Source organism: Dromiciops gliroides, chromosome 2 (genome assembly GCF_019393635.1).
Source record: "Dromiciops gliroides isolate mDroGli1 chromosome 2, mDroGli1.pri, whole genome shotgun sequence".
Classification (NCBI taxonomy): domain Eukaryota; kingdom Metazoa; phylum Chordata; class Mammalia; order Microbiotheria; family Microbiotheriidae; genus Dromiciops; species Dromiciops gliroides.
This window is the reverse complement of record NC_057862.1, coordinates 327,582,594-327,597,345: the sequence shown is the minus strand read 5'-3', so window position 1 is coordinate 327,597,345 and position 14,752 is coordinate 327,582,594. Positions and strand designations below refer to the sequence as shown.

At 41.0% G+C, this 14,752-nt stretch overlaps 1 protein-coding gene across 3 annotated transcripts in view; it reads right to left on the bottom strand.

Annotated features, from left to right (window-relative positions):
- The window catches only part of CYFIP2 (cytoplasmic FMR1 interacting protein 2), a 145,092-nt gene that overhangs the window by 113,532 nt on the left and 16,808 nt on the right, over window positions 1–14,752 (bottom strand). For all 3 annotated transcript variants that reach the window (XM_043982124.1, XM_043982125.1, XM_043982123.1), the window contains 3 exons: window positions 5,008–5,147; window positions 2,944–3,033; window positions 943–1,020 (listed from right to left, as the gene is read on the bottom strand). In XM_043982124.1, coding sequence (XP_043838059.1) covers window positions 943–1,020; window positions 2,944–3,033; window positions 5,008–5,124 — 285 coding nt within the window. In that variant the 5' untranslated portion in view covers window positions 5,125–5,147. The remainder of the gene's footprint in view (window positions 1–942; window positions 1,021–2,943; window positions 3,034–5,007; window positions 5,148–14,752) is intronic.

Here is a 14,752-nt window from a genome sequence, read left to right as displayed (position 1 = left end):
AGTTCAAATCTGGCCTTAGACACTTGACACTTACTAGCTATATGACCCTCATTGCCACCCCCCCCAAATAGTCCTTGGGATTATCCCACGTCATTGTATTGTTGAGAATAGTTGTCATTCACAATTCTTCATCAAACAACATTGCTGTCTCTGTGCACAGTGTCTCCTGGTTCTTCTCCCTTCACTATATATCGGTTCATACAAGTCTTTTCCAGGCCTTTAAGAATTGTCCTTCTTTTCATTTTTTATAGCACAATAATATTCCATCACTATCATATACCACAGCTTGTTCAGCCATTCCCCAATTGACAGGCATTCCTTTGATGTCCAATTCTTAGCCAACACAAAATATTTTGTACAAATATGTCTTTTTCTCTTTTGCTCTCCAGAATGGCTGGATCTTTTCACAACTCCACCAACAGTGGATTAGTGTCCCAGCTTTCCCACAACACCTCCAACATCCAATATTATCCATTTTTGTTTTATTTGCCACGCTGATATCATCTTGACTAAGAGTTGAGTGACCTGAGTCATGTATCCCCAGACTTCATTTTAATCTAACACACCTCCAAAACATGTCAACAAGTTAGATTTGATTGCTATGTGATGGACCTCCTACTGTTAGAAGGGTATATAAACTGGGAAATATTTAAGAACCAGCTCTTGGGGCAGGTGATTATGTATGTACAATACACTTTTACATTTGAGCTTTATTATTCCATCATTTTCTCAAGAAACAATCAATAAAACAATAAATTAAGCCCAAAGTTGCATTTGTCAGTTCTATGACCTTCTCTATAAACCTCTATGAACTCCTTTCCTGGGTGAGGAAGAGAGTCTGTGCTTATATATAACTATTTCTTGGTGTAGCCCATTGGGTGGCAGCGTCCACCGAAGGGCGAGGAGAGAGAGAAAAGGACCAGATTCCAGGAAGCTTCTTACCTGGGGAATGGCCCGTGAACAGCTTCTCCATGTGTAAAGCATGACTGCATATTCATGTCCTTCCTCCAACATTTCATTCTGAAACAGAGAGATAAGCATCTATGTTCTTGGGACTTTGGACTGCTTCCCCAGACTCTAAAAGAAGCTCTCAAAACCTTGTCCAAAACCCCAACTGCTCCCACAATGAGTTCTAATTTCCAGACAAATGATCCAACTGAAATTAAGCACAAATATGAAGACTACAAGGAGTGAATCATCCCTCTTCCTGGCAATCTCTATATCCTGGCTTCACCACTCAGGCCATCATCTCTACCTCCTCCCTCCTTGGACTCCACCCCAAGAATCTCTGTAGGTTCTGACAGGCAATCTTTCACTTTCTTTTGCTTGGATCCAGACCTCCATCCCACTTCCTGGCCTTTTCAAAGTCATGCCTTCCCACACTCAAACAAATTCACATCCCTTTTTATATGTTATCTTTCCTCCAGTAGAATATAAGCTTTCTGAGGTCAGGGACTATTTTGCTTATTTATATTTGGATTCAGGCTAGACAATTGAAAAGAATCTGAAAATTGTCTAACCCAACTTCCTTATTTTATACATGAATTAACTGAGGCTTAGGAAAATTAAGTGACTTGCCCAAAGTCATACAGAAGAAGCACTACTGAGATTCACATCCAGATCTTTTGTCTTATAGTTCCCAGACATGCCCACAAGAGACAACATGGTATAGCCAATAGAAGACCAGTCTTAGAGTCAGGAAGAGAAAAATTCAGGTCCTGCCTCTGATACATACTATATGTGTGACCATGGGCAAATGAGGACTTCTTAGGGTTTCAGATAAATAAGTTACAGACCAGTTGACCATCTTCATTGAAGGAGGGAGTGTGCACATTGGGACTTCCCTACACTGATGAAGTCACAGGTCAGGACCAAAAAATTCCCTCCAAGGCATCTGTCTCCATGACACTCTACTAAAGCCCTCCCCCAATGCCTCATCAGGGCTTGAAGTTGACCTGGCATCTCAGAGGCTACATCCATAGGGCATAAGCTACAGCAGAAGCCATTAAGCTACATAAGAGTCAAAAGCTGAAAAACAGCTCACTTGCTGGTCATCTGAGAACCTGCCTGGCTAAGGGAACTGAAGGTTCATCACCAAGCAATGATTTATTCAGGACATACAGTAACTCATGAAGACTAAGATGCAGAATGGCTGTTGTCTGCTATCTGTGGCTGTGATGGAAAAGCCCCACAACAATGAAATTATGGATTTTAAAAACTATTGAAATCTTCCCCAATCCTTTTCCAGAGGTGGAAGACTGTGGGTGAGGAATGCCAAATATCATGGCAGTCTTTTTTGCTATGTTGGTTAGCTTTTCTCAACTTTTTCCCCCTTTTTTGTTCTTACCTCTCAGGGATGTATCTCAAGAGGGGTGGGAGGAGGGTCATATTAAGAAATACAGGTGATGTGGAACAAAATATAGCAATAAAATTTATTTTAAAAACAAGCAAAATTATATAAGCTTTGACTATGTGCAAAACTTTATACTTGGTATTGAATAAACTGCTCACCATAGAAATACAGCCTTTGCCCCCAGAATAGCTTGTTGAGGAGACAAGACTTATTTGGGGAAAGAAAAAGATTAGAAAATGTGACAGTAAGTACTAAATAAAAGGGAAAGATTAGTGCCAACTGGGCAGTTGGAAAAGTCTTCTCAGAGTAGGTAGGGTTTGAGGGAAGCCTTTAAGGATGGGGAAGATTTAGTGAGGAAGAGGGGAGAGAAAGCAACAGAAACAATAGCAAGGAATGGGGGTCAATGAGCATGATATTTACAGGATAGATAGGAGCAAGGTATGGAAGAAGGTGAATTGAGAAGACTGATTGGAGCTGAGGAATGAGTGTTGCACACTTACCTCTGTCAGAGGGCATGCCGTACTCTCACTTTAAAGATAAACATGTTTGCATATGTGTGTGTGCATGCAGACATGTTTGCAGAGACTCACCATGCTGGAGTGCACTGTGGCCTGCTCAATGTACCTCGCGATGCCTGTCACAAAGGCATTCCGATCCTCGAAATTTGTGTCAAAATTGGCCTGTGGGAATCCAAAGGTTGGAATTCATTGCCAGATGGGAAGAGAACAGTTCCAAGGGCATAAAATATCTTCTGTTGAATGGGGTTGGGTAACTGGGGATATTGTTGCTTCCACAAATCAGAAAGAATCTGATACACCCAGCCGAAACAGAACAGGTCATCGTGGCATGACCTTTACAAAGCAGGCCAAGGGAACTGCTGGGATGCTAGGTCTCCAGCTCTTGGAGAGATGGCATTCTTCTCAACGAGAAAAGTACCCCACCAAAACCAAAGACAGGAGCAAAAAAATGCCTGGGTTTCCAAAGGGGAGAGCTTTCCTCCATGACCTTCCCATTTCCACCAATCAAGGGATTGATCAATCAATCAGCCAATAAGCATTTATTAATCACCTACGTGCCAGGAAATGTGCTAGGTGCAAGAGATATGAAGACAGAAGTGAAAAAGTCTTGGTGCTCAAAGAACTTATATTTTATTGGGTCAGGCTAGGTATACTAGTTAAACCTGTATAATAACAATCATAATAGCATTTCTAGAGGTCTTTATATGTTTTCCCATTTAATCTTCACAATGACCTTGAGAAGTAGGTGCTATTATAATTCCCATTTTTACAGATGAGGAAACTGAGGCTAAGAGAGCTTAAGTGAGTTGCCTGAGTTCACACAGCTAGTAAAGGCTGAGGCAGGGTTAGTACTCTACTGAGGTAGCTTAACTTCCAATAATTGTTATCTCAATAGGTGGTTAATTTCATGCCCAGTATAACTGAACAGGATGTTGGACAAAAACAGTTCTCTAAAGTCCTTCCAATGTCCTGCCATGGCATGAAGATTTCTCTTGGTGACTCTGTATTTTGCGTATATTCTATATGTACTTATATGTGTACATGGTGTCTCTACTCCTAGAATGTAAGCTTTTTGAGGACAAGGACTGTTTGTCTTTGTATGCCCAACACTTAATAGAGTGCCTGACAGAGAGTAAGTAAACCCTTAATAGATGCTTATTGATTGATCGATTCTGAAGTATTGAAATATTTGAAGTAAATATAATACTGATAATTCACTAGCCCCTGTAATAATTTATCAGCCCATCAGGAGGTACACAGGTAGACAGATGAATGAAACAACATGGTGGAAAGCTTAACTCGCCAGAGTGACTGGGCCACTGCCTATTTGCAAGGCTAATTGGATCTGCATCAGGAGGTCCCCCCAGCTGCATTGGGTAAGTCAATCAATATTTATTATAAACATTCTCTTTGCACTTAAGTTAAAACAAATAACTGTGACCCAGGTTCCCCAAGCCATTATCTGCTTTAGGGAGCCAAAAGCCTTTCACATACATGAAGGAAATGTAATTATCCAGTTGGGCTCCAGGGGTTTTTAAATTGCAATATTTAATTCATGAGGTCAGGGCTGCTAAAACTGAGGATAGTTCAGCCACTGGAGCAGTTAGTGAGTTATTTGGGGTCACAGCAGATTGGGGAGGGGAGAAGGCCCCCCCCCCCACACACACACACACTTCAGTCTATTCCTCCCAGAAGAGCCAAGTCTAAGAGTAAGAGAGGTAGACAGCTGCCTTGGGCACCATATGCAGGGTGGTATAGCAAGGGACACTTTCGAATGCAACTTTTTTATAAACACACATATTTTTCACGTCAGAAAATTCTACTCTCCACAATCCACAAGGATTTATTTTGTACTATGGCAAGTTGATACATTGTGCAAAGCCTCTGACAGTAACCTGCACAGAGGCACAATTTCTACATTTTGATTGGGAAGAATAAGGGTCTGCCCTGACCTCACCCTCCATAGCTACTTTCCTAACCTCCACTTGGACTGGACTTCCTAACTCATCACTTTGTATCTCCCTGATGCTGGCCTGGGTCTCCACATTTCCCTTCAATCTCCCATCTACTTCTGAAACAATCTTGTCAAGGAATGCTTAAGCCTCACTGCCCTGGGGCTGGCCTGAAGGAACTTACTTGGTACATGATGGAAGATGGTGGAGGCTCGATGCATGGCTGCTGGTCGGGGAGGGGCAGCTCCTCCAGCAGGTCCACATTGGACAGGGCATCTTCTAGGGTGACATGCGTCGTCATGGTTGTGGTGTCTCAGTTCTGTTCTGGTTGCAGGACAGAATGTTTGGAAACTTCAGATGTTGTCAGAAATTCCTCCCCATCCCCACCCCCAGCCAATACATTTGCTAAACTGAGGAAGGGGAAATTGCTTTGCAATCAATTCCTGTAATTAGTGGTTCTTCAATAGGAACTCCTATGGGAATGGTTCCTGCTAAGTGACCAAGAGAAGTGACTTTACAACAGATGAGCAATGGGAACAGGGACCAGCACACACACTTCCTTTCTGAATACATAGCCTAGGTAAGAGGTTCTTAGCTTTTTTTGGGTCATGGACCCTTTTGGCAGTCTGATGAGATCTATGGAGCCCTCCTCAGAATAATGGCTTAAAATGCATAAAGATGCATATATATACATACACACACATATAGGGTTGTAAAGAAAAATCTATCACCTAGAAATCGTTGTCAAAACATTAAAAAAAATTATGGACCCCAGGTTAAAAATCTCTGTTTTAGGACATAGAACATAGAACTTTAGAATTAGGAGTTTAGGGATCCTCCATTAAAATCACAGGATCCCATAACTTAGAAGAGACCTTAGAGATAATCTCATTCAATCCCCTTCATGTTACAGACAACAATAATGACTCCCATTTGCCCAGTACTTAAAGGATTAGAAAATGCTTTTGTGACAACAGTTCTGTAAGGCAGCTAAAATGGGTACCTCCCTAACTATTTTACAGATGAAGAAACTAAGGCTCAGCAGTTCTCCGTGTTAAGATTTAAACTCTGGTCTTCTGGCTACAAAGCTATTGGCATGTGTTTTTTGGTCCATTATATGGATAGAGAAACTGAGGCATAGAGAGGTAAAGTCATTCCTCCAAGGTCACACATCCCCTATTTGACCTAGGAGGAAGCTGAGAATCAGAGAAGTTAAATGGGTTACTCATGACAACACAGCTAGGAAGCTTTGGAGTCACATATACAAATCCAGACCTTCTGACATCATGTGCAACCGTCTTGCAAATATGACATACTTCCTGAGGCTGTATGGACATTAAGTTTGGTCTAAAAGAAATGAAATCCTGAAAAGCTTGGGAAGACTTGTATGAACTGGTCTGGAGTAGAGAGAGCAGAACCAAAAGCATGGTTTATATAGTAACCACATTTTAAAAACAATTGTATAAACTTAAGGAAGTCTGATCAACCTAACGACCAATGAGGATTCCAGAAGCTACATTATAAAACATAATGCTCACCTCCAGAAAAAGAGCTGATGGACTCAGCACAAATGTGACATATTTTTTGGACATGGTCAATGCAGGTATTTGTTTTGATTGACTATATTTGTTATGAGTTTTGCTTTTCTACCTTTAAGAGAAAGAAAGAAAGAAAGAAAGAAAGAAAGAAAGAAAGAAAGAAAGAAAGAAAGAAAGAAAGAAAGAAAGAAAGAAAGAAAGAAAGAAAGAAAGAAAGAAAGAAAGAAAGAAAGAAAGAAAGAAACTATATATATATATATACATATATATATATATATATATATATATAAACAAATGAGATCCTGAGATCCTGACAAATAAACCATTTTTTTCCAGAGAAGAGAAAAATGTTTCTGGACATAGGTATTTGGGGAACCACACCAATCACATGAGACCCAATTGGGAAATTCTGTGTCCTGGGAAAGATCTTGTTGGCAGGGTACAGGGTTTAGATGATCTGAAATGAGGTGGAAAAGAATTCTTCAGAAAAGGATTTTCATTCCTGCATGTCAATGTGTTTGATGTTGGAGAAAGGCAATGAAGCAAATGATTATAAATGCTGATTCACTCATAAGCTGCAACTAAATTTCTGCACTATGGAATTGGGGAACCATGATCCCTGCTATCTCTCATGAGCTGGGAGACTTAGAGACCATTTAGTCTGGGGATTCTTAAGCTTTTTTGTGTGTGTATTGGACTCCTCTGACAGTCTGTTTTAAAATGCATAAATTAACATACATAGGATTACCAAAAAACCCCAATTATATTGAAAAATGGTTATCAACAATTTTTTAAGTTCGAATGCCCAAGGTTAAGGACCCGTAGTCAAGTTCAACCCTCTTATTTTACAGATGAGCAAACTGGGGACCTGGGAGATTGTAACTTGTTCAAGAACATGCACCTAGTAAATACCAGACCTGGGATTGGAACCTGAATCCTCTGTCTTCCTTTTTTTTTTTTCAGGGCAATGAGGGTTAAGTGACTTGCCCAGGGTCACACAGCTAGTAAGTGTTAAGTGTCTGAGGCCGATTTGAACTCAGGTCCTCCTGAATCCAGGGCCAGTGCTTTATTCACTGCGCCACCTAGCTGCCCCTCCTCTGTCTTCCTTTTTAACTAAGGAACCACTATGTCAAAGGCTGGTGAAAAATCCAGTCATGCATTCAATATAGGCCTCATTCCCTTCCCTTTTATTATCGTGTTTTTATCTCTCTTTTCATGCCTGTATTGGTTCTAATAAATAGTGGAAGGCAGAAAGAGAAAAAGAAAAACAAACAAACAAACAGAGAAAAAGGAAGGAAGGAGGGATGGAAGAAAAAAGAGGAAGAGAAGTGAAGAAAGGAAAAAAGAGAGAAAGAAAGAGAAGGGAATAAAAAGAGAGGAAAGAAAGAGAAGGGAATAAAGAGAGAAAATAAAGAGAAGGGAATAAAAAGAGAGGAAAGAAAGACAGACAGAAAGAAAGAAAGAAAGAAAGAAAGAAAGAAAGAAAGAAAGAAAGAAAGAAAGAAAGAAAGAAAGAAAGAAAGAGGGGGCAGCTAGGTGGCACAGTGGATAAAGCACTGGCCCTGGATTCAGGAGGACCTGAGTTCAAATCTGGCCTCAGATACTTGACACTTACTAGCTGTGTGACCCTGGGCAAGTCACTTAACCCCCATTGCCCCACAAGAGAGAGAGAGAGAGAGAGAGAGAGAGAGAGAGAGAGAGAGAGAGAGGAAGGAAGGGGAGAGAGGAAAAATCAAAAAGGAAGGAAGAAAGAGGGAGGAAGGAACAAAGGAAGGAATGAGGGAAAGAAAGAAAAAAAAAGAAAAGACTAGGGAAGGGAAAGGGAGGGGAAGGGAGGAGAGGGGAGGGGAGGAGAGGGGAGGGGAGGGGAAGACCAAAACCCAGTCACCCAGATGAGAGCAGAATCCAGCAGGCTAAGACTGAGCAAAAGCAGGTGCAAGGTACATTGATACCCTGGCATTCCTGATCTCATATCCTTTTGGGACTCACCATATGAAGGGCCAATAGCCTCTGGACCTGATGAAGAAAAGAATCTTCCTAAACCCGTGTGCAGATGACTGAACTATTTCACCCCTAAGTGCCCTTGTGAGTACACCTTCCTGTTATGAACTGTGGTAACAGTTAAAAGCCACAGTCCAACAAGGGCATATCATCTTCAGCGGCAACTTCTCTTTTCCTGTCCTCGTGTTCCCAGCCACTGGGTAACTGGACGTCCAGGAAGGTGAGAGGCATCATGGTGAAGCTAAGAGCTCACTGGCCTGGAAGTCCAGGGACCAGGAGTGGTCCAGGGACCACTGATCATTGTTGTGCTGGTATTTCCCTTTTTCCTCATTTGTGAAACAAAGTTGAACTACTTCTAAGGTCCCTTCCAATGCAGGACTTCTCTGCTTCTTCTAGATACTTAGTTTCTTCTCCAAGCCTTTCAATTTAAAAAACAAAACAAAAGCCCAAACAAAAAACCAGAATGGCCTTTGAGGAAAGGAATGGAAAGAACAGTGAATGGATTTGGTATCAAAGAAGCTGGTTTTGATTCCTAAGGTCAACCTGACTTTTAGCCTACTTAACTGTGTGATGTGGAGCAAGTTTCTTAACCTCGCTGGCCTCAAAACTTTTAATCTGTAAAACAGGGAGTGGGGGTGGGGTGGAGTGGTTGTGGTTGAACTATCTAGGATCCTGTGTGTTGAGAGCCAATAAATAAATAAATGAGTGAATGAATAAACTTACAAAACAAATAAATCAAAAGTATTTATAATACATATATATATATGTATTGTTGTTCAGTCTTATCTCTTTGTGACTCTTTGTGACCCCATTTGGGGTTTTCTTGCAAAGATACTGGAGTGGTTTATCATTTCCTTCTCCAGCTCATTTTACAGATGAGGAAACTGAAGCAAAGAGGGTTAAGTGACTTCCCCAGGGTCACACAGCTAGTAAGTGTCTGAGGTGAGATCTGAACGCTGGGAGATGAGTCTTCCTGATTCCAGGCCTGGTGCTCTCTCTACTTTGCCACCTAGATGCCCCAATATATGTATACATGCATATACAAAGGATTCTTACGCTCTTTACAAAAAGCTGCTCCTTTGAATCATTTCTGAATAATTTACATCTACTAACCACCTGGGGGAGACCAGAGAAATTTAGCTTCTATGTTAGAAATGTCTGCAGTCTGAAGATCAACTAGAAAGGAGAAAAAAACCTTGAAAATTCCATTAAATTCTGTAGATGTTCATTAAACACTCCCTCTGCTCAAAGGTATTGTGGAAATTTAAAAAAAGTAAAAAATGACAGGCACTGGTCTCAAGAAGCTTACATTCTATTAGAGATGGACCTAACCCGTATGCCAGTAAGTATGATGTTAGGCAGATTGTCACATGAGATGGAGAGACCCAAAGTACTGTGGGAAAATCTGAGGAGGGAGAGAATAGTTTTAGCTGTAGAGATCAAGGGAAAGCTCCATTAGAAGTGATGGCAATTTAGTTGAGCCTTCAAAAAGGAAAGAAGGAATTAGCAGAAATGAGGAGGGAACAATCGCAGGTTCTTGAAATAGCCCGAGAGAGTGCTCCAAGGCAAGAGCCAGTGGAACAAAACTGGGGGAATGGGCCGTAGGTCACCTGAGATGGGTAAGATGGAATTTTGAATGCCAGGCTGGAGTTTCAACTGTCCCAAATAAACTTTCCACATCAATTTTCGACTATTGCCTATACAGCTTTGCTTATTTTTCTTGCTTAGGCTTCCAAGCTATTATAATATGGAAGCTTCCTACTGAAGATGATTCGTGTTCTTTCCCATTTGTACATGGAATAAGCCCAGCAAAACTGCAGTCTCCCCATGTGTGGGAGGACACAGATTTGTCTTAATAGGCAAGTCAGATGCTGTGGGCTGGTACAGCTTGGGGAACCTAAATATCCTTGGTTACACAGATGACAGGACTGGTGATACATTTCAGCACCAACCCAGGCAGTCACCTCTGGCCCTGGCCTTGGCAGGAGAAAGGACAGTGGCTCAATCAACAAGGACGCTGTGGGAACTTGGCTGTGGTACTGAAGAAATTCTGGCCTGGGGAGTCCCAGCCTTGCTAACAAACACATTAGCAAGGGTTTTGCATTAGAATCCCCTATTTTGTGTACTGAAAGGAAGAAAGGGAGGGGGGGAAGGAGGTTGGTCTTGTCCCTGGGATAGGAAACTACAGTGCTTAAGGACTCTGATATAAATGATTTTTAAAAAAATCTTTTAACCTCTGAAGATCAGGAAAAGAGAAATTATAAAAATAAGAATGAGAACAGTTTGGGTCAGTGGGGAGAAAGGGTCAGCGCTGGAGTCAGGAATTCAAGTGTTGCCTCGAGCCTGGAATGTTAGCTGTGTGACTTTGGATAGGGCACTTAACCTCTTAGTGCCCCAGGCACTCTTAAAGAATAAATTACAGGGGCAGCTAGGTGGTGCAGTGGATAAAGCACTGGCCTGAGTTCAAATGCAACCTCAGACACTTGACACTTACTAGCCGTGTGACCCTGGGCATGTCACTTAACCTTCAATGCCCCACCAAAAAAAAAAAAGAAAAGGAAAGGAAAGGAAAGGAAAGGAAAGGAAAGGAAAGGAAAGGAAAGGAAAGGAAAGGAAAGGAAAGGAAAGGAAAGGAAAGGAAAGGAAAGGAAAGGAAAGGAAAGGAAAGGAAAGGAAAGGAAAGGAAAGGAAAGGAAAGGAAAGGAAAGGAAAGGAAAGGAAAGGAAAGGAAAGGAAAGGAAAGGAAAGGAAAGGAAAGGAAAGGAAAGGAAAGGAAAGGAGGAAAGAAAAGAAAAAAGAAAGAAAGAATAAATTACAAACCAGCAGGCAATCTGCAATAGTGCAGGGAATATCCACACTAGAAATTCCATACACAGATATAATTGCAAGTTCCTGTCTCCACATCCTCCCCCATGTCCCCAAAACAAATAATAGTGTAAAAATATGACTTTCCAAAGAAATTATACTCCCATTAGTCACATGTACAATAGCCTTGTCAGGTAGGAAGGATGGGTATTTCTATCTCTAACTGATACATGGAAGAAAGGAGCCACAAGAGGTAAAGTGAATTGTCCAGGGTTATGTTGCTATAAGGAGAAGAATCAGAAAAATAATTGGTCTTTTAAAAAAATTCTTTTAAAATTATAAACTTGACAAACATCAACATTTCCAGAAAAGACAGAAAAAGGATGTTTACATATGAAACTATAAATCTATTATGTACATATTTTTATAAATATATATTATATTTAATAGGGTAGTATAAACATTGCCCTTCTTTTGTATGTCCCCCTTTGAACTTCATTTTGTTCTTTTCTGTATATTTTTATAATGCTTTATTGATACTTTCTTTTCTTCTTCTTCTTCTTTTTTTGTGAGGCAATTGGGGTTAAGTGACTTGCCCAGAGTCACACAGCTAGTAAGTGTCAAGTGTCTGAGGCCAGATTTGAACTCAGATCCTCCTGAATCCAGGGCCGGTGTTCTATCCACTGTGCCACCTGGCTTCCCCTCTTTTCTTCTTTTTAAAATCACTTTCAACTCCTCCTGTTTCCCCCAAACTCTTTTTGCCCCCAGATAAAAGCCCTCCCTTATAATAAGTAAGTATAATCGGGCAGCTAGGTGGCCCTGAATTCAGGAGGACCTGAGTTCAAATCCAGCCTCAGACACGTGACACTTACTAGCTGTGTGAGCCTGGGCAAGTCACTTAACCCTCATTGCCCTGCCCAAAAAACAAAACAAAAACAACAATAACAACAAAAACCGAGTATACTCAAACAAAACAAATTCCCACTTTGGTATGTCTAAAAATACATGTCTTTTTCTGTACCTATGGTCCACTCATTCCCTTTCAATAGGTGAGAAACATGCCTGTTTCAGAATCAGTCTTCTGGAGTTGTGACCTAATTACTTTATTGATCTAATTCTTAAATCTTTCAAAGTTTCCTTTCTTTATGATACTGTAGTTATTATATAAATTGTTCTCCCAGCTTTGCTCATTTCCCTCTGCATCAGTTCATACAAGTCTTCACAGCTTTCTCTGAATCTGTGTATTTTGCCATTTCTTCCAGTGCAATAATATTTCATTAAATTCACATTCCAGAGAACACAAATTTTCTGATTACTCCTTTTTCTCTTCCCTGGACCGCACCGGCTTTAGTAATTCCTTTAAAGGTGCCAAACTGGGTTTCTTCAATTCATTGATTTATTAGCCAGAATCTGAACTTCTTGGTACAATAATCTTTCTGAAATGCAGCTATGATCGTGTCACTCAAAGCTTTTAATGGCTCATCACTGTTCACCAAATTAAGTCTTAGCTCCTTAAACATTCAAGGCCCTCCACATTCTGGCTCGAATTTGCCTTTCCAAACTTATCTCCCCTTATTCCCTTACATGTATCTTAAACTCTAGCCAGACTGAATCACTGACCTGTGATTCCCTTTCCTCTCATCCCTGTGCTTTTGCTCATAATTTCCTTGACCTAGAATATCCTCCCAAACCCAACTCCAACTCCTTTGGTCAAATAATGATAATTGCTCATACATATATACACATATACTTACACACATTTATATGCGTGTGTATACACACACACACACACACACATATATATACATATACATAAATGTATATGAGTGTGTTTGTGCCAAGCACTATGCTAAGCACTTTACAATTATTATTTCATTTGATCCTCACAATGATCTTCAGAGATAGGTGCTATAATAGTCCCCATTTTACAGAGAAAGAAACTGAGGCAAACAGGGATTAAGTAATTTGCCCAGAATCACACAGCTAGTAGGTATCTGATGCCTGATTTGAATTCAGGTCTGTCTCTGGGGCAGCTAGGTAGTGCTGTGGATAGAGTATCTGAAATCAGGAAGACTCATCTTCTTATGTTCAAATCCAGCTTCAAACACTTGGTAGCTTGTGTGACCCTGGGCAAGTGACTTTACTCCTCTTTGCCTCAGTTCTTCATGTGTAAAATGGGAGTAGCAGAGGAGGAAATGGCAAACCATTCCATTTTCTTTGTCAATGTGGTCACATAGAGTCAGACATGACTAAACAACAAGAACAACTTTTTGGCTCTAGGTCCAGCAATTTATCCACTGCACCACCTAGCTTCCAGTCAAGACCCAGATTGAATGTCATTTGCCATATAAAACCTGTCTTGATTCCTACTGCCAAATGTGAACTCTCCCTCCTCTGAACACTCATAGTCCTCGGTTTGTATTTATCTAATGACATCTTGCTCTCTTATTCTGCCTCGTGTTCTAGTTATTTATGTATTTGTCTTTTCTACGAAATATTAAATGAAATGCAGAGGAGTGCCAACATTTTGTTACTCCTTTACAAAGTGTGAAGAAATCCTTCCATCGAACTTGACAGAAATGGAAATTAGCTAGATACCAATGGCTAAAGGATCAGCCATTGCCCAGTGGCTCTTTAAAAATCGAGATACACTTCCTTGGGATTCAGTGGAGGCAGGAGACAGCTGTGACAAGTAGGACCTCTGGCAGTTGAGAAATGAGCCACCCATAGAAGAACCCAGCTCTTGAAAGGCAATCACTCCTTGCCCATTGGAAGGAGAGGGATTCTCTCACCTTCCTCCTCCCCATCAGCCGTGGCATCTTCTAGTGGTACTACTTGCCCATGGGGAGACCTTACCCTGAAGGGAGAAGGCCTGGGAAGAGCTTCATAATAACATGCCCAGCAAAGATAATATATCCAGGGAGAGAGGAGAGAAAGGATTTCTGAGAGAGGGGGTCCCATGTTTATGTACTTGCAAAGAGCTGTATGCAATGCACATGTGTACATGCATCTCATTTTATACTCACATTTGATGCCCTTTGAGGTAGGTGCTATAATAATCCCCACTTTACAGATGAGAAAACTGTGGCTTGAAAGAGCTCAAATTACTTGTCCAGGGTCACATGCTTAGGAAGTGTCTGAGGTTGGATTTGAACTCAGTTCTTCCTGACTCCAAGGCTGATGCTCTTACCTACTGGGTCACCTAGCTGTCTCTACTGTTCTTATAATGGCACCTCAGTAAATGTCTTTGTTTTGTGCTAGTTGTGTCTTCTGTCTGTTAAAAGTAAAAATACCAGAGGCAGCTTTTAGGAATGTAGACCCACACACCCTGGGGATAGTCACTTCCCAGGGATCCAACCTTCGAGGACATATTAGAGGGAAGTAGCCCTGGAGAGGATGCTACAGGTGCCCAAACTGTTAAGGGTATAAAGGGCCGTAAGGCTTACCCGGTCTAATCATCTTTTTTGTAGATCAAAAAAAACGAAGTCCAGGCAAGTGAAGTGACTTTAAACCATTGTAGCCAAGCAATGGCAGAGATAGGATAAGAAGCTGAAAGTCCTGATTTTGTGGAATGTTTATACACTA